Source organism: Haliotis rubra, unplaced genomic scaffold (assembly GCF_003918875.1).
Source record: "Haliotis rubra isolate DU_JTF1 unplaced genomic scaffold, ASM391887v1 Scf272, whole genome shotgun sequence".
Lineage (NCBI taxonomy): Eukaryota > Metazoa > Mollusca > Gastropoda > Lepetellida > Haliotidae > Haliotis > Haliotis rubra.
The window spans coordinates 261,380-282,663 of record NW_025766803.1 but is presented as its reverse complement, the minus strand read 5'-3'; the positions used below and the strand labels follow the sequence as shown (position 1 = coordinate 282,663).

Sequence of the window (21,284 nt, the reverse complement as noted above, 5' to 3'; positions counted from 1 at the left end):
TCAAAGATGTTAAACTTCCTGTATTAATTTGAAAGATTAAGTATGTTTTCTAAAAGGGATGGGTTGTTGAAGTTCTGAATAAATTGTAACATTTTTTTAACAGGTTTTGTGAACATTTCCTCTTATATTAAGTTTGCCTTATTTTTTAAATTGAATTAAATTCATTTCAATACCCCTTCAGGAGAAGGTATTGTGTTCAGAAAAATCTTATTTGTTGTCCCCATGTTTGTTTTGAAAGGAAATACTTCCTGGCAGTTTGAAAGTTCTAAAGTGACATGTACTTTAAACTCTTTGTTCTGTTGAAAGAGAACACATGGTGATTGTGCAGATCACACATGTTTAACTGTTACGATCTGTGATCTAAGGATCCCTCTGAGGATTGGGGATTAGAACAGGTTCCCAGCTGATGATAAGAGGGGGACTAAGCGGATCAGTGGTGACCTTGGTAGTTTGCGTGTCATCGTACCCTGACGGCGGGTGGTCCCCACTTGATTGTTTAGAGGACAACTGCTGTATAGCTGGTATATTGTTCAATGCACCTTGAACAACAAACAAAACAAGCAGTACAATGAAATGTAGTTCAAACACCTTGTCTCTGGAGTATCTCGTATTTTATAAGGGCGAGCTATTTCCCATTCAGGTTTTCTGCCATTAGACTAACAACTAGTCTCTGAAATGAACATATTTTACTGAAAAAAGTTCATAGTAAAAAAAAAATAATATAATGAAAAGGACCCCTGAGACTTTCTTCCTTTTCAGAGATCAACTGATAATTACAAGCCATATGCTGGCTTGTGAATTCAGCAAATTGGTACAGACCTAGACTAAGGCTTAGTCTCTGAATATATATAATTTGATAGTAACAAACAAGCCCATTTATATTGAAAAGGAGCCCTAGGGAGACCAGAGATTCTGAACCTGAGGAAATCTAGACTTGCTTTATTTGGGGCTTTAGCACAGCAAAGAGGGCTTGGCAGTAGGGAAATTAATGTGGTTCAGAGACTGTGAGACAGACTAGTACAGACCCTGAAGCTGAGGAAATCTAGACTTGCCACATTTTCTAGACTTGCGTGGGCTTTCTTGGATATACTTGGTTCAGGGTCTGTACGACAGACTATTCTGACATCTGTTTTTTGGCAAATGCTTCATAAACATACTAAAACATGTCAGACATTTTTATTTTTTTATTTATTTATTTTTTAATGCCAATCTCAGCCATATTCCAGCTATATGGCATCGTGTCTGGACTAGACAATCCAGTGATCATGAAAAGAAGGCAGAGTTTAGGTTTACACCTTTATTCCACGTGTCGACAGCATAGTCATAGTAATAGACATAAAAACTCCTTGGTCATGTTGCGAGCGTGGTAATATACTACAGTACATCACGTCCAACTCTCGCTCAGTCATTCAATCTCACATGCCTCCACTAGGCGCATGCGCATAGGCTGCTTAGCAGACGATGGTAAGATAACCATTTGTACAACACATTCAATCTTTCCTTTTTTTTCAGTTAGAAAGTAATATTATTAAAATATAAGCTGAATGAATAAAATAAAAAAGTAAGAATCAACATCATGAGCATCAATCTATGCAATTGGGAAACAACGACATGTGTCAACCAAGTGAGCAGGCTGAACTCCCAATCCCGTTAGTCGCCTGTTTTGACTAGCATGGGTTGTATTAACAAACTCCACTGTTGAAACTGTTTGTTGGGCTGTGAGGTTAGCCTAGTGGTTAAAGCGTTCGCTTGTCACACCGGTTCTATTCTCCACATGGGTACAATGTGTGAAGCCCATTTCTGGTGTCCCCAGCCATGATCATGTTAGAATATTACTAAAAGTAGCGTAAAAAACATACTCACTCACTGCTGAAGACAATTCTAACCCGATCTTCACATCGGTGATAGTACAACAGGATCTTTTCACCTGATATAGATAACCTCTATGTTGGTACACTCAAGACTACCTTCTGTGAGAAGGTAGATAAGAGGGCATCGACAAATTTCCGAAAAATTGAAAACATTTTCTGAGATAGCTATTTCTCTTATAGTTTTGATTCATTCTTACTCCTAATGGAATATCGTCACACCTAAGTCCTGGATTCGATTCCCATCATGGGTACAATGTATGAAGCTCATTTCTGGTGTCCCCCGCCGTGATGTTGCTGGTATATTGCTAAAAGCGGCGTAAAACCAAACTCACTCACTCACTCACCTAATGGAATAAGAAGGGAGGTAGTGAGCACTGTGCAAAGAATGGGTAATCTTTCTCAGTAAATTCACTTTATCTTAGATACATGTAAGGAGATCACATAGTACGATTTTTGCAGAAAAGTATCATAAAGGTATTGTTATTATAACCATTAGGAATATTTCTGTATGAACACATCATAATATCAATATGTTGTATGTTATGTTCTCCAGCGTGTGTCAACCTTCCAGGGGGAAGAACATTTTTCAGCAAAACTTTCAAAAGTTTCTGTGGCAGACGGGTGCAGGCCATTTCCAGATTTGTGACAAATTAACAACTTAAGTGACAAAAATGACACCCACTTTCTTTTCATTACTATCAACATCAAGTTATTCATAAACATCTTTTATTATAATATGGGCAGAATCATAACGTTCCTGAAAGGCATTTAGAAGTTGGACGGACATGAATACACTTTTATGGGTAACAACTTCTTTTCATTCTTCATCACAACATTTCAGAGCTAATTCTTGCTAATTCTTGCTCTTTCATCTGGTGAATGTAATGTAATCAGACCGGGTTCGAATCCCCACATGGTTGCAATATGTGAAGCCCATTTCTGGTGTCCCCCGCCGTGATGTTGCTGGAATATTGCTAAAAGCGGCGTAAAACCATACTCAGTCAGTCAGTCAGTGTAATCAGAATCATGAACTCGACAGCAGAATTCCATTGTAAATGTGGACTGACTGACTGAGTTTGGTTTTACCGCTTTTAAATATTCCAGCAACATCACGCGGGGACACCAGAAATGGGCTTCATACTTGTACCATGTGGGGATTCACTTGCCATGCATATATCATTCTAAATATTTTGTAAACCTTATAACAAGGATAATAAATCGACCCACGACAATCTGTGCTGCAACCCCCACCCCCAACCCCAACCCCAACCCCCAACCCCCACGCTTAACCCCCCCAAACACTCACACACAACACAAAACGCACACAAAACACAACACACACAACACAACACACACAACACAACATAATGCACTACACAACACACACACACACACACACACACACAACACACACACATCCCACTCCCCCCTTCTCCACCCCTGGCCCTACATGGACAAGAGATTTATGACAGTCTACAACCTGAAGGTTTCTGATAGTTAGACAAAGTAGCATGTCTAGCAGGATGTGTTTCACCTGCTGATAGGGTAATAACCTCGGCTTTGATAAAGTCAGGGTTACCCTCAGGACATGGCTGGGTGGGGACAGGGAGTCTTGACCCCCAACACAGTGAATTGATTGGTTCCAGCATGGCATACCTTCAAGGGAGAAGTGATATACTTCTATATATCCTGAAGGCCAATGTGATATACTTCTTTATTACCAACGAGGGCGAAACGGGGTTCATATTTTTCATACAATGCCCTAGGGCAAAATATCACTTTGTCATGGTGACGTGACGTCATGAACAATGCTATGATGTCATGTTTCTTCTCTGATGTTGCATTCTACATGTGGCGATGATGGGTAGCCAGCCTATGTTTGAAAGTAGATTTGGGTTTATTTTCCTCAATTTGACAACTTCGGTACTAAACAGAATATTATATTCATGCCCATATCATACTATGTTTACGACACTTGTGCCTAAATATCAATATATCCCTCGCTCTCGCTCGGGAAATACATACAATATGAAAACATTCACTGTTACTTGATAAAACTTAGTATACCCTGGTTGTTCTTTATCAGGGTTTTACACAGACATTTAAAAATGGGAGTCATGGTGACTCACAATATTTATTTTTGGGAGACATTTTCAATATTTGGGAGTCAAGAAAATTTAATATTTCTTTGTGTTAACCATTCTCAGTATGTAACTGTGTATGTCACACCACCAAATGAAACTACATGTACAGCATTGTTCAATTCAAACAGCCAGGATTACTGTCTCCTCTGAGTTCTCTGGAACAATCTGACAGCTCTGTAAAAGTCAAACTATCATCTAACAATATCAATTTTTTGCTTATCAAATCGATTTGATTGAACTGAATTGTGAGGGCCACCTATAAACCTGGAGCAAGCTCAACTCGTATGATAGTATTCTGAGAGTCGTTAATAAAACTGTTGCGTCAAATATGCAGGAATCACGCGTCATGTAAAACCCAGCTATATGATAAACTTCAGGATCCACTTGAACAAAGCAGTCTTAGTGCTATGATGATCGTAAGCCTATATTAAAGTATTGGGGGAGTTAGGATCACCTCAAAGATAGTTTTGTGTCAGTAGACCCAGATTGACTTTCCCTTTGTGTGAGCTTTTTGGAGTTTGAACTTTTTCAGCGTGAAGACTAGACTAACAACTAGTCTCTGAAATGAACATATTTTAAAGAAAAAAACCCAATTCATTCTAAAATTAAAAAAAAATGCTGATAAGGAGCACTACGACTTTCTTCATTTTCTGAAACTGAAATTTTCCTGAAACTTTGGAAATCTAGACTGCTACATATTGTAGACTTGCATGGGCTTTCTTGGATATATTTGTTTCAGGGTCTGTATGACAGACTTGAAGACCTGTTTAAACATCAGAACTTGCAATATGTCGGTCTAGAAACATATTTCTATATCTAAAAGGGAGATGTATTGTGTTTCTGTATTTCCCAACACAGATATGATATACCATGTTGCTTAATTTTATGTTGGTATATTTTTGTGCAAGCTTTTGGGGGTTGAACCTTCACGGATTGAGGACCAAACTGTATGAACGTCAATGCTTGTGATACACCTTTATGAATATATATTTTTATCATCTAATGGAGGTTGTTATCGGTGCAATACATCAATCTGATAAACTTGGTATCCAAATCTGATAACTATGCAAATTACGTCAATCAACAAACTACTTTCACAAAACTCCATACACGCCATGCGAATCCTAAAACGTTAATATTTCATTGATGACGTCGTCACGAGTTTACATTGTTAGTAAACAAACATGGCTGCCCCCATTCTCAAAATTGGTGATTCTGTAAGAATTGATGACAGAGGTTCTGGAGTCGTTACTGCAGTAGTTGATTTTGGAAAACATGAAACGGAGTACTTCGTTCACATTGAAGGTACGGACTATGAGGCACGACTGAAAGGCAATAGTATAAGAAAGGTACCAACCACGGATTTCGATCTATCGATCTAAATGCAGACGACGAATCGATTCCGTCAGGTATCAGAAACTGATATTGATGAGGTGATTACCCGCAATGAAAATAGAAACACTTCCAGGAAAACCCTGCCCGGTTTTGTTGTTCCTTTTAGACAGAAAAATCTCATTTTAAGCATGAGTTTTGTTTGCACTGTATTAGCAACTAGTCACAACCATATGCCGCCGTCATGAACGACCTTCACCTTGGTGTACCGCTAAGTATTCTTACGCGAAAGCTCGATTCTCTTCATATATAAATTCACATTTGATTTGCTTCATTTGTTTTGAGTAATATTAAGAATGACATTATATGATATAGAGATTATTAACCTTGTGTGTTTCTGTATCATTAATATCATATATTAAGAATAAAAAATTATGTATTATGCTCGCCAAAGGCTCACATAATACAGTTTTTATTCCTAATATAGGATATTAATGATACGGAAACACACTCGGTTAATAATCTCTATGTATATCCAGGTGATCTATTATCTTTCTGTATTACCCAAAAGAGATGTGATATACTATATAACCTACTTTTATGTAAGTGTGTTACCCAACAGTTAGACTATGAACATACAGACTACAGAAGCTTTGACTCAGTTAAGGATACTACATGGTATAAAGAATTGTTAATAGTTTTAGTGGCCATCTCATTCTTCAGGTATGTCCATTTATTTTCTGTCTACTACTAGTGATACTCGCCGGAAATACCTGGCTTAAATATGTCAAGAATGAATGGATGGAAAGATGAAACAGGACAGGATGAATGAAAAGACAGGGTAGATGAAGTATAATTAAGGCCAGACATATTATATTTCTTGTTTTACAGATCCTCCTGTCGTATTTTTTCAAGAATAAGGAATTGGTTTTTTTTAAATCCCAAATCAAAAAATAAAATCCTAATGTTTTTACAGGCCAAAAATGTAAACTTACAAGAAAAATGTTTTTTAGATTGTTTTTGCCCCACATACACTTCATAAATTGCCAAAAGTAAAATACTTTGAGTATTTAGAAGGAATATTACTTTGACTGGTGATTTTTTTTTTTTTTTTTTTCCTCCTGCCTTTAGGTTTTCTGAGGACAAAAATCTGTAAAACAAGAAATGAAATTAGGTCTGGACTAATGTGATATATGATGGATGGATGAAACGATGAATGAAAACAGGAAATGCAACAATAGATTTACAACCATATATGGTTTTATTACTAATCCGTTGAAGATATCACTGTTTAATAATTTTACAATTTTATTACACATTGTGTAATAACATCGCGTGATGCTGTACATATGAGGTCAAAGTGGTTTACATCTATGATGTCACAATGCTAACACCTCTGTCACAATAGTATTATACCTTTTTTGACTCACGGAAAGTTGAGAGTCATCACACTCGTTGAATTCTTAGGAAAGAAGTACTTTGCTCGATATTATTTTGCTAATGTTGCGTGAGTAATAAATAAAATACTAAACAATGTCCCGTGTAATACCATATTTATGAAACAAGTGAATGGTTTGGTATCTAACGAGCGAAACCACTAGGCTTGTTTTGATAAATAAAAGATGCATAAACTTGCATAATTCTCTATGGTCAAAAGATAATTTCTGAAAAATGATAAATAACAGACTGGGGTCCTTAGTTATACTGTCCACTTATCTAGAATTGCCTGTTAAAGGATAGAATTACTATATACATCCATGGGCTCAGCATTCAGTACAGCCTTGGAGTCTGAAAGGTTTGAAGATGTGTATGGTATTCAATTTTACAAACTGACCCTTAGTTTGTGTTTTGTGTCATTTGTAAAAAGTAACCACAATTCTATATTAATGGTGGGCACAATGTGTGAAGCCCATTTGTGGTGTCCCCTGCCGTGATATTGCTGGAATATTGCTAAATACGGTAAAACCATACTCACTCACTCACTCACTCACTCACTATATTATTGGTACAGTTTAACTTGTAAAGAGAAGTAAATATTCAAATTTTGGTACAATTTGAAAAAAAGAGAGTTCAAAAATTAATTCCATATCCAAGTCTTTTCACTGCTCATGATTTCATCTTAAGTCACATGAAATGAACCCACATTTACAAGGGTTTCAAATGCATGTGACCAGAAACAACCAATAACACCGAGGATGATGTGATGTTCACATGCAAGAACATCATGGTCTTTTGAAGACAAGACAAACCATAACACTACAATTATTCTGTAGATTGCTCAAGATTACAGGTAAATGTATTTTCAAGTCAAGGCTAACAATATCAAATAACATTTCAGAATAATTATCCCAAACATACATTTTCAATACATACCTTGCTTCATCAGTGTATCCTGTGTGAGCCTCCTGGTAAATTCTTTCATGTGTTATGTAAATAGCTGCCATGCATGTGACTGACATACTGAGTGGATATCCTTGTCTGTGTGAGCTGGGCTGAAAAACCTCATCAAGACGTCTTTTGTGGGATATTTTGACTAGGTCAGGTGCAAAGTCCTAAATTACACATTTGACAAATGTACCTGTCTGAATAGAGGCTAAAGGATTATATAATTCAAACCTGGCCAAATTAGATTAATTTGTTGTTTTACAGATTTTCTTGTCCAATAAGTTCATGAAGAGGGGTAAATAAATTGTCAGATTTGAAAATGAAAATTATTATTAAAAATTATTATTAAATTAGTATTAAAAATGTAAGATAATAATGTAGAAATAATAATGTAATTGTTTTAGATAACTTTGATGAAAATTGGATGCTTTTTATTGTAGCTTAGCTTACTGTAAAAAAATATCACTCTCGAAATGAACATATTTTAAAACTCATTCATTCATTCATTCATTCATTCATTCATTCATTCATTCATTCATTCATTCATTCATTCATTCATTCATTCATTCATTCATTCATTCATTCATTCATATTAGGGAGACTATTGCAATATTCCCTGCTTTTGTTTAAGAAAGCGCTTTTAAGGTTGATTTTATTGTTGGGTCAGTGTGTGCTTAGCCAGAAAGTACAGGGCATACAAATCTACTGGGAAGGGTAAGACATTTAAAAGTATGTGGCATACAAATGCACTGAAAAGAGAAGATTTGTAAAATGGCGTACAAATCCACTGGAAAGGGGAAGATTTGTAAAATGGCATACAAATGCACTTTTCAGCCCTCTCCCCATCAAAAAGTATGCTGAACAATTTTGTCATGGCTGGCATTAGTTTGATGTATTTAATTGGAAAATATTCATTGATATTATTTAATTAACATTCTGTGTTAAAAGCAGCATAATTGATTCAGCAAAATTTCAAATAGAAACGATTTAGCAAGAATTTTGATCCAAAAGGGCAGCGTAGGAAAATAAAATGGAAAAAAAAATACTGGATACTTGATAAATTGTCCTTCGTGAGATGATTTCAATTTGTTGTTTAGAAAGCTTCCTGAACTAATTAGCCAGCACTGAGCCTTGGGCTGAACCACTTCCTCTCCTGGAGGGTCTGAAGCTCCGTTTTCCCCCCGATTGTATTGTCTGATAGTTTCCCACCGTCATCTCTAGGAGCATTGTGCAAAACTCACGTGTGTTTGTTACGTATACGTGATCGGATCGCAATTGAGTTGCGTCAAGAGAGTGTCCAGTGTTGGCGCCCTGAGAGGCCGGAGTGGTTACTAGCGACCACTTCCTGTCAGTAATTATGATGCCAGTTCTTGTGACCTATCCGTTTCATGACTGTTGTCATGTTTAGCTGGCACACGAGTTGATGGCCAGTTTGTGTGCATGTATACTCAAGAAAGGAAGTAAGGGAACACATGTGAAGTGAGTGGGTGGATTAGGTTGTGCTCTGCTTTGAACAAGAGAATGTATTGACAGGGAAGCAGGTTATATGCACAAATCTGCTGTGAAATTGTTTGCCAATGTAGATTTAATAAACGACAATGAAAAATGTTGGATTTGACTAAAAAGATTTTGAGCATCTTTCATACTATCATTTCAAGGACATTATGTAGAAAATTGCCATAAATAAACTTATTTGATCTTGGGTGAACTGACAAAACTAGTCTTTGAAGCAAGAAAGGAATCTTGACATAGATTGTGTTTTGTCAGTATTTTTGTACATCCGTTGTGTTCAAGCTGTATTCTTGAACATGCATTGTATTCAACGTGTATTTTGGCACATGCACTGAGTTTGAACTTTATTTAGGAGCATGCATATGGTTCAATATGCATTTAGGGACATGCATTGTGTTCAGCATGTACATAAGAACATGCATTGTGTTCAACATGTACTGTAGAACATGCATTGTGTTTGACATATACATTAGAACATGCATTGTGTTTGACATATACATTAGAACATGCACTGTGTTGGACATATGTTCAGGAGAATGTTATGGGACATGAATTTTCAACGGTTTCAGATCATCATTGATGATGTGGAAATGGGCTCGGTGTATGAATTCCCATGTGGGAGATGGTTCGCATCTGACGAGGATGATGGACAGATATCACGTGACCTCCTCCTCAACGTTGGACCAATGGAAGCAGCCCCTGGTGAGTGAAGACAGAGTCAGCCTATGTTTTAGACATAGTCGATCACTTTCATAGATGCCATCCTCAGTTATCAGGGGTGTTATATCTCCAGACTGTTGCCATAAATACCCTGGACTCCTTTGCAACCAAAGTGATGTCACCATTTAAATCTTTCCCATGAACTTAAAACAGAATTTCACCCATGAGCTTGAAATCAACAACCAATCAAAAAGCCACTTTTAAATGCAAATTTGATTTTCATGATTATGGTCTTTTATAGTTGAATACGGGGCAGTGGGGTAGCCTAGTGGTTAAAGTGTCCACTTGTCACACCAAAGATCTGGGTTCGAGTCCCTACATTGGTAGAATGTGTGAAGCCCATTTCTGGTGTCCCCCGCCATGATATTGCTGGAATATTGCTAAAAGCGGCATAAAACTAAACTCACTCACTCACTACAGTTGAATACTCAAGATATTTAATCAAACCATGAGACTATTGTACATTATATTTCTGTTTTCATGAGTATTTAGTCAAAGAGGGAAGTCGTTAAAAGCGGTGTAAAACAAAACTCACTCATTCTGAGTTAACCCAACTGATGACAAAGCTAGGGTAACCTATGGGTCCAAGATGTAATATCGTGGTAACTTGGACCTATAATACACTGATAAATGAGGCTGCATCAACAAGTGAGAATTTAGTGTTTATTGTATTTTTATCATTTTCAAAGAGTAGTTTCATATTCCATGTTAAATTTTACATTTATATTTTATTTAAATTCCTCCATATCAAACCTTTGCTTTTAGTAAATTCAGAAGAAAAAAATACATTAGCTATAATATTTTGTTGAAGCATTTACATTCTATTTTCATATGCATAGCCATTTCTTACGTTTATTTTTAACACAAGCCAGGATGTTTCAATACATTGAAATTGAAATTTCAATATTTTTTATATTTTTGTCATCAATATTTTTCTAACAAATTCCTTTGTGTGACAGAATATTGATTATTTTGAACGAATATGTATGATTGAAAACAGCTAATTTGAAAAAGTTTAATAGTAAATGAAACTTTATTAATAATTCAAAAAACATATCTTAATTTTCCTTTAAGAAGCATTAGTTACTTGTAATTAATCAGCGATGATCATCCTGACTGGTGTTAAGTGTGCCCTAACCTTTTAATTTATCGCCATTAATAACAGTGTGTTTCTTCCTCTCATGCTTTCAGATACAGGTAATTATCTGATGTATTCATTTTCATGTTATGTTATAAAGAAATGAAATGTTAGTTCTCAGGCAGGATTGTTAATTGATGTTGTCAGGTGGCCTCTGTTTGCCACTGTGAAAATGTATTGAAATGAAAACTTTCATATTTTGTTTTGAAAATGTATAGAAATGAAAACTTTAATTTTTTGTTTTTGGCCACTCAGTATATTATATTCTTCATGAGTTCTTTTAGCTGATTTTTTCCTCACAAGAAAATAGTACAATAGAAAGCAGCAAGCATTAAGATAATTAAAGTTGGAGAAATCTACACAAAATTCCTGAATAAAGAATCCTGGATATTATTTTGAAATTTGAAAATATACTATTTATAATGAAGCTAATTGTTGTTCTTGAATTGAAAATATTAAGTGTGGGCACAGGTGACAAGATGTATAGGGTGCAACAATTAGCTGAATGTATTTGCATCGTCAAGTCCTGATAAAACCCCTTAATCATGGGTTCAAATCTCATGACCATTTTCGTAAGTTTTTCAGAACCGTACCAAGTGCTCATAGGTAAACATCTAAGAACTGTATCATTTAGTCCCGTATGAAGCTGACACAATGCTACAACTGAAATACTGTTGATCTCAGCTTGTGCCCTCAATAAAGTGTATGGGTTAAACTGATGCTTTGTGAAAATCGTTCCTTTACTAGAGACTCAACTAGTGTGGCCTGAAACAGAAATAGAATTCTGTATACAGTTTTAATTACCAAAACACTGCCTGAGAACCAGACACTTCTTGTTTAAATCCTTCAATCTGCTGTAATGCATGTCAAGTATCTGTAGCAGACATCTGACTCTCGTCTTTCTGAGGCAAGGGAGTTAACTCTGTAAAAGTCCAGTATCCACCCTTGTGAAACTTGGCTGACATTTCGTGGCTTGATCAAAGTGCGACAGTGGCTATTATGAATTATGTCCTTACTACTGACCAATCAGAATCCACCTCTCAGGTAGCCTGCATTGACTTCAAACAAAATGGCAGTGCACAGTAAAACTATGTGATTGTTACTGAAGATCTCTATGGCAATAAAACAGAACTTACATCACAGAGTGCATCATATCACTTGATTAAAAATATGAAAACTGGAAAATGTTTGTCAATGCCTAGCTGACAGTTGACAAGCTCTAAATATCCAGTTATCAAAATCTGTAGCCAAGATTTGTTATTCCGGTCATAATATGACTCCATCCTTCCAACCGAGTTCTATCAGGGTGGAAACTTGACATTAATCGAAATACACAATGACATTCAATGACATTCATCGTCAGTTACCTCCCTTGCCTAGAGAAGACATGAGATTTTCGGCTAATGAATTAACTAATTTTCATAACATGTTATAATGTTTAGTCATTTGAATGCTTTTATCAGGTTAAGTCAAGTTCATCTACAGTCCACGTGTGAAGCTTTTTGTAGAAAATTTGTTGTGTGAAATTTTGCTTGCCTAGTTCCTGCTAGGTGAGGTGTGTTGTCACAAAATGTGCTTTGATCACTGCAGTAAAAAAGTACAAAAATTATCCTAATTGTATGAAACTTTATATTCAGTATTGTAATAGATTTTGTAAATATTTCACAGATGAGGATGAAATAAGTATATCACTTCTTTAACTTTTTAAAAAATTCAGACAAATATGTAAAACAATTATAGAAAGACCTCATTCATTCATCTTTGAATTTTGAAAATCAAGCTAAACTGTTTAAAGTGCATATTTGTCTGATTTGAATTAAATATTGTCGTTTAGACAGATCTATGCATGACAGATGTTGTTTATCAAATAAGCATGCTACCCAGGCATATTGGAAATATATAAATGTGTATGCTAGTAAATTAGATATGTGAATATTTTTGCATATATAATCAGAATGAAGAATGCTGCATGTGTATTGTCAGAAGCTAGGATATTTGCATCAATGCTCATGTTATTGACCTTTGGATTTCCTGTTTAAGGTCATATCACAAAGCGAATCACTCTAGCATTTCACACCAAACATTATTACTAAGCATCCTCTCACTGTAAAGCGTTCACTCGTCACGCCGAAGACCCGGGTTCAATTCCCCACATGGGTACAATGTGTGAAGCCCATTTCTGGTGTCCCCGCATTGATATTGCTGGAATATCACTAAAAGCGGTGTTAAACCAAAGTCACTCACTCACTCCTCTCACTGTAGATACACATAGATGTTTTGGTGTGATGGGGAAGCCTAGTGGTTAAAGTATTCGCTTGTCATGTCAAGACCCGGTTCTATTCCTACATGGGTCTGTGGAGCCCATTTTGGTGTCACTCACCATTATATTGCTGGGATATTGCTGAGAGCAGTTAAAGCTAGACACATTCACTTGATATAAAATTCATTCTTTATTTGTATTTTTGTTTTAACAATTCAGTCATTTGAGAGAAATTATCAAAATATTCACTAATTGAAAAAAATAATTAAAATATTATGGCTGAATATTTTCCTTGATTTTCAAACTTTTATTTGTTTCTTTAACCTGAGAACAAAATTGTCCCAGGTCTACAGCAATGAACCAGAAAATGAAAAGTTTAAGAACGCATTTGCTAGGATTTTATGTGTGATTCAGCAGATACTGTTTTTCTTCCAAAAATTGATGTGATAGTTGAAAACAATGGAATCTCACTTTCATATGAATTGGTGGTGGTGGTGGAATTGGGTTTAACGTCGTGCTTGAGAATATTTCGCTCATATGACGACGTGCATGCATGTGTATGTGTATGTGTGGCTGCTTGTACTAGCCCAGACTTAAGCTGGTTTTATAGTGCTAGCCCACTGAGATACCATACCGCAGTGAAGCATGAATACCCCACTCAGACACATTATACTGACTCCGAGCCGACCAGTCCTTGTTGTACCCATTAATGGCAGGGACCAACAAGTACCATATTCTAACGTCTTTTGGTATGACGCGGTCGGGGATCGAACCCTCGACCTTCTGCACTCCGGGCGGACGCTCTAACCACTACACCAAGGAGGCGGTCTGATATGAATTGACACAGACAAAGTTCGTTTGTGAGGTAATTTAATGTTTTCATTATTTATTGTCTGCAATGTTCAGGATTCCTTGAGGAGCTACAAGGTAGCCCAGTGGTTAAAGCGTTAGCTCTTAACACCAGATATCCAGGTTGATTCCCCGACTGGATACTATGTCATGGGGCTGGAATGTTGATAAAACCAGAATGAAGCCTGTTCACTCGTAGGTTATAAACATATGATCATGTTAACCTTTTAGGAACTTAAGTCCTAACTTTCTGTCTGTTTCGACCGCCTCCATGGTGTAGTGGTTAGAGCGTCTGCCCAGAGAGCGGAAGGTCGCGGGTTCGATCCCCGACCGCATCATACCAAAAGACGTAAGAATATGGTACTTGTTGGTCCCTGCCTGGCGCTCGACATTAATGGGTACAAGAAGTACTAGTCGGCTCGGAGTCAGTACAATGTGTCAGAGTGGGGTATTCATGTTTCACTGTGGCATGGTATCTCAGTGGGCTAGCACTATAAAACCAGCTTAAGTCTGGGCTAGTACAAGCAGCCGCACATACACATACACACGCATGCACGTGGTCATATGAGCGAAATATTCTCAAGCACGACGTAAAACCCAATTTCACCTCACCTCTTTCTGTTTCACTTCTTTATAGTCACGTTAATAATAACAATGTTCAAACTGATACACCTGCACAAAACTAAGTTATCAGGTTTCACATAGACATAGACTGTTACCATGGAGACTGCCTCAGAGGCAGAGTAGACTGAAGGGTACACTTTCACACAAGATCCTGATGGCCCAGGTTCAATCCCCACTCATGTACAAAGAAGCTTTCGTGTTCATCTTCTGGTTTCATCCTACACAGGTTTCTTAGTTCATCGACCCGTGAAGGTCCGGGTTAGAATATTGATCTTCAGTAACCCATGCTTGTCGTAAAAGGCGACTAATGGGATCGGGTGGTCAGGCTCGCTGACTTGGTTGACACATGTCATCGGTTCCCAATTGCGCAGATCAATGCTCATGCTGTTGATCACTGGATTGTCTGGTCCAGACTCGATTATTTACAGACTGCCGCCATAAAGCTGGAATATTGCGGCGTTGAGTGTGGCGTAAAACTAAACTCACTCACTCACTCACTCACTCACTCTTAGTTCATCAACACCATACCTGTTTTAGTGGGCTCCACAAAAGTGGTAAACATCTGAGACTGGCATCACTTTGGATTTCATCTCCCTTCAGTTTGACTTGCAATGGTTTAACATGAATACTGTTCAAAGTAGACTAAATCACAACTCACTCACTCACTCACTCCTTTATGGTAGTATCGATGCCATACTGCTCAGACTGGCATGAGACTTCTCTCACCCACTTACAATATCCCTGCATGTTACGGGTATCATTCAGATTTGCATGAAAGATTTGTTGCTATGGTGACATGATTCCACTGGTGTTACCATGGCAACATTTTAGTGTAGTTTTAGCAGGGAGCTATGTTACCGCTTAAAGTTGTAAGATACTATATACATAAACAGTTGTCTATGTCACATGTTTCAGTCAAGTTTTTGAGCAAGAGGAAAAATTCTTTTGTTAACTTGCAATTGGTGGTCCCTTGGTTCAGTCTAAGTAAACTTCAGTCTAAGTATAAACTGCTATACTGAGTCTAATAAAACCCTAGTAGAAGGACACATCAGTTAACCTTTTGAATTGACAAATCAGAACACAGCTTACCAAATCACGAAAGTTAACATTTGCACATACCGTTTGAACTTTTACCTCGAAAACGTTTGTACTCAAACGATTCTGAATGCTATATTCTGCACAATCGCCTCCGAATGACACACATGGAGGATGCTAGGGAGTAAACAGTCGCTGAAAATAGCGTTTTTGTTAATATTCCAGAACGTCATCTTACGGATATGTAAGCTAATAGTAATGATGTCATCAGACACCCCAAAGCGTATATACTGCAGGTCAAATATCTGTGTTTAATGCTGATTTTCGTTTGTTGAGAGATCAGTGTCAGTGACCGGGGATGACAAAATCCAAAAACCATTTGGTAAGCCTATCCGAACCCTAAAATAGTAGCTGTTGTCTGATTGGATAAATCTGTTTGGCCGTCTCCTGTTTGATAGAACGGTCATAGGTCGCTCAAGGGTTAGCTGACGCGACCTTCTACTAGGGTTTGTTAGACTCAGTATAGCAGTGTAATGAATAATACAGAGCCTAAGTTCAAAGACTGTCCCTTGGTTCAAAATTAGGATATGTTGTCCTACACACTGTCATTGTAAGTATTGAATGAAAATCATTAAGCCAAACATTTATATGCTGTAGTTATATACGATATATTATTATCCTATTTTTGTTTAATATGACTATTTTGATTACAGCATTATGTCAGCAGGATTGTTAGGAAGAGTATCATCAAGGGCTCGATACTTGTGGCGTCAAAGTTGACTCCTTAATTTCGTGATTGTTAATGAGTTAAAATTTAGTGATGTTTTTGTAAATAGAAATAACATTAACAAATTCGAAGATGTATTGTTATTAATGTACATGATTTAATGTTTATTATTCTGTGGACAAAAGGCCACCAGGATGAAGTATTGATGCAGAATAATTCATTTACAACAGTTTGTATCAACTTTTTATTGATTTAGTGTTTAATGCTGTAAAGTTTATAATGACTTTGTGTTTTCAGTTTGTAATTGAAAATTTTCACTACAGGAATCCCATACATCATCACCGTGACAACGGGAGACAAACCCAATGCCGGAACTGATGCTCGCGTGTACATGGAACTGTTCGGTCGAGAAGGGGAAGGAGACGAGTGGCAAGATATGGCTCGATAATGGAAACTTTGACAGGAACAAAACTGACATTTTCAACATCGGTGTGGCCAGAATGCTGAGTCCTCTTGACCACATCATCGTGGGCCATGACAACAGCGGCGCTGCACCTGGATGGTACCTTGATAGCGTGTCTGTGTACTGTGCCAGTGCAGGTATTGAGCAGTTCTTCTACTGTGGCAAGTGGCTGGCGAGTGACGAACATGAAGAGGTCATCCAGAGGACGCTGTATGAGCAGGTGTCTCGCAGGAAGAAGAGAGAGAAGAGTAAGTCTTATCTACATTATATTGGTTTTCTCTAAGTAGTTGCTTGGTGATCAGTCAGTGGGTCTTGAATATTATCTTGACATTCTCTGGAACTTGCTGTCATGGTGATCAGTCAGTGGGTCTTGAATATTATCTTGACATTCTCTGGAACTTGCTGTCATGGTGATCAGTCATTGGGTCTGGCAAGAGTAAGTCATTAATATTATCTTGATCTCTGAAAATAGTTGCCATAGTGATCTGTCTGTGGGTCTTGATTATAACCTTGACATTCTCTGGAACTTGCTGTCATGGTGATCAGTCATTGGGTCTTGCAAGAGTAAGTCATTAATATTATCTTGATGTTCTCTGAAAGTAGTTGCCATAGTGATCAGTCAATGGGCCTAGCAAGAGTGAGTCTTGAACATTATCTTGATGTTCTCTGAAAGTAGTTGCCATAGTGATCAGTCAATGGGCCCAGGAAGAGTGAGTCTTGAATATTATCTTGATGATCTCTGAAAGTAGTTGCCATAGTGATCAGTCAATGGGCCTAGCAAGAGTGAGTCTTGAACATTATCTTGATGTTCTCTGAAAGTAGTTGCCATAGTGATCAGTCAATGGGCCCAGCAAGAGTGAGTCTTGAATATTATCTTGATGATCTCTGAAAGTAGTTGCCATAGTGATCAGTCAATGGGCCTAGCAAGAGTGAGTCTTGAACATTATCTTGATGATCTCTGAAAGTAGTTGCCATAGTGATCAGTCAATGGGCCTAGCAAGAGTGAGTCTTGAACATTATCTTGATGATCTCTGAAAGTAGTTGCCATAGTGATCAGTCAATGGGCCTAGCAAGAGTGAGTCTTGAACATTATCTTGATGTTCTCTGAAAGTAGTTGCCATAGTGATCAGTCAATGGGCCCAGCAAGAGTGAGTCTTGAATATTATCTTGATCTTCCCTTGAAAAAATTGCCATGGTAATAAGTCAATGACTCTGAACAAAAGTAAGTACAATTACTGGTAAATACATTCTTTGAACGAGCTGTAATGATGTTAAAAGACACAAGGTATTCATGACACCTCCACCTTCCAGAAATGACATGGTTCGTATGGGTTCACACTTCGGACATGCAGAACGCGGGCACGGATGCGAATGTGTACGTTACAATGTATGGTGAGAAGGGAAAGACGGATGACCACCTGCTGGAAAACAAGGGTGACACCTTTGAACAGGGTAAAATGGACCGCTTCAAACTGGACATGACTGACATCGGCAAACCCTACAAGCTTCGTGTCTGGCATGACAACAAGGGAGCTTTCTCTGGATGGCATCTGAGCAAGGTGAGGACATCTCTGTCTGTGTGATGTAGAAAAGAGGTGCAATGCACTAGATTTTAAAGGCTGGCTGTATTTATATTAAATACCAATGGTATATCCCTCCCCTCCTTAGAATTCAACATTTCAAAATACAAATGCATTCTGTGATGCAATAGCATTGCTTCTTGATCTTCAATAAATTCTAGACATTGTCCAGATTATTTGACCACAACAGTTACAAATTCAAACTCTCAAAATAAGCAATGGTGCAATAGTGAATTGTTGTCATTTTTTTTTAAATTTCAAAATGTGAGTGAGTGAGTTGGGTTTGATGCTGCTTGTAGAAATATTCCAGCGATATCATGGCACCAAAAATGGGCTTCACACATTATGCCCATTCAAAATATGAGCATAATCAATGCTGCAATAATGAGCTGCATTTAAGAATTCAAAATTTAAAATTATGAACACATTATCTGATGCAGTAGTGAATTGCTGCAATTGCCAGTACAATTCCGGACCCTGTCCATCACATTTTCATTGTGCTGCCTCTATTTGCAGATTGAGATGGAGAACATGGTGACGAAGGATCGGTACATCTTCACATGTGACAAGTGGCTGGCCACGGATGAAGACCAAGCAGAGACTGTCCGGGAGATGCCTGCTGAGGGGCCCCTCATAAAAAAACCTGCTTCCTGTAAGTCACGTGTGCAGAGTTGTGTCCTTGATTGTGTCACCTGTAGAAGGTCCAAATCAGAGCTGTGTCCTTGATTGTGTCACCTGTAGAAGGTCCAAATCAGAGGTTGTGTCCTTGATTGTGTCACCTGTAGAAGGTCCAAATCAGAGGCTGTGTCCTTGATTGTGTCCCTTGATTGTGTCACCTGTAGAAGGTCCAAATCAGAGGCTGTGTCCTTGATTGTGTCACCTGTAGAAGGTCCAAATCAGAGGCTGTGTCCTTGATTGTGTCCCTTGATTGTGTCACCTGTAGAAGGTCCAAATCAGAGGCTGTGTCCTTGATTGTGTCACCTGTAGAAGGTCCAAATTAGAGGTTGTGTCCTTGATTGTGTCACCTGTAGAAGGTTCAAATCAGAGCTGTGTCCTTGATTGTGTCACCTGTAGAAGGTCCAAATTAGAGGTTGTGTCCTTGATTGTGTCACCTGTAGAAGGTCCAAATCAGAGGCTGTGTCCTTGATTGTGTCCCTTGATTGTGTCACCTGTAAAAGGTCCAAATCAGAGCTGTGTCCTTGATTGTGTCACCTGTAGAAGGTCCAAATCAGAGCTGTGTCCTTGATTGTGACACCTGTAGAAGGTCCAAATCAGAGGTTGTGTCCTTGATTGTGTCACCTGTAGAAGGTCCAAATCAGAGGTTGTGTCCTTGATTGTGTCACCTGTAGAAGGTCCAAATCAGAGCTGTGTCCTTGATTGTGTCACCTGTAGAAGGTCCAAATCAGAGGTTGTGTCCTTGATTGTGTCACCTGTAGAAGGTCCAAATCAGAGCTGTGTCCTTGATTGTGTCACCTGTAGAAGGTCCAAATCAGAGCTGTGTCCTTGATTGTGTCACCTGTAGAAGGTCCAAATCAGAGGTTATGTCCTTGATTGTGTCACCTGTAGAAGGTCCAAATCAGAGGTTGTGTCCTTGATTGTGTCACCTGTAGAAGGTCCAAATCAGAGGTTGTGTCCTTGTTTGTGTCACCTGTAGAAGGTCCAAATCAGAGCTGTGTCCTTGATTGTGTCACCTGTAAAAGGTCCAAATCAGAGCTGTGTCCTTGATTGTGTCACCTGTAGAAGGTCCAAATTAGAGGTTATGTCCTTGATTGTGTCACCTGTAGAAGGTCCAAATCAGAGCTGTGTCCTTGATTGTGTCACCTGTAGAAGGTCCAAATCAGAGCTGTGTCCTTGATTGTGTCACCTGTAGAAGGTCCAAATCAGAGCTGTGTCCTTGATTGTGTCACCTGTAGAAGGTCCAAATCAGAGCTGTGACCTTGATTGTGTCACCTGTAGAAGGTCCAAATCAGAGCTGTGTCCTTGATTGCGACCCTTAATCTGAAATAAACATTTAAACCATAATTATTGGTTACATCCTCAGAATGATGTATATATATACCAGTTGCTCATGCTTTGTGATCATGTGACAAATATAAATGACCTCTGTTATCATGAATATGGGGCAAGCAAACAAGTGGTTGATACCATGAGCAACTTTTAGGTGTTCTCATCTCATTTTCTCTTCAGTGACGAACTATTCAGTGGAGGTCCACACTGGTAAGAGACAATACGCTGGCACCGACGCCAACGTCTATGTCAACATCTTTGGTGAAATGGGTGACACCGGCAATCGGAATCTGAGGAAGTCGAAGAACAACATCAACAAATTCGAGAAGGACAAGGTATGGTTTCCATTGCAATTATTCCTTATTTTGACTTATCCAGACCAATCGGTTTTCTGGATTTATGATTTTCTGACCTCTTCACATGAGCCATACTCCATAAATAAAGGAAAGGTTGATCTGGATCTTTTTTAATTGCCTGTGGGTTGCTCTCTGAGATTGTTTGGTGTTTGACTAATATCCTTATTCAAGGTATTTCATTTGTCTTTGGTTCAGATTGATCTTCTTGAATCGGTAAACAGTTGTCAAGGACATGAGTATTAACATAACGTTACAAGTTTTTCATGAATGTGTACCATTCT

The 21,284-nt window shown here is 38.0% G+C and overlaps 1 protein-coding gene across 1 annotated transcript in view; it reads left to right on the top strand.

Annotated features, from left to right (window-relative positions):
• The window catches only part of LOC124280726 (lipoxygenase homology domain-containing protein 1-like), a 124,333-nt gene that overhangs the window by 63,908 nt on the left and 39,141 nt on the right, over positions 1-21,284 (top strand). The window contains 6 exon segments of the mRNA XM_046716711.1: positions 9,814-9,946; positions 16,921-17,015; positions 17,017-17,308; positions 18,372-18,619; positions 19,157-19,292; positions 20,828-20,982. Of these exon segments, the coding sequence (XP_046572667.1) occupies positions 9,814-9,946; positions 16,921-17,015; positions 17,017-17,308; positions 18,372-18,619; positions 19,157-19,292; positions 20,828-20,982 (1,059 nt within the window).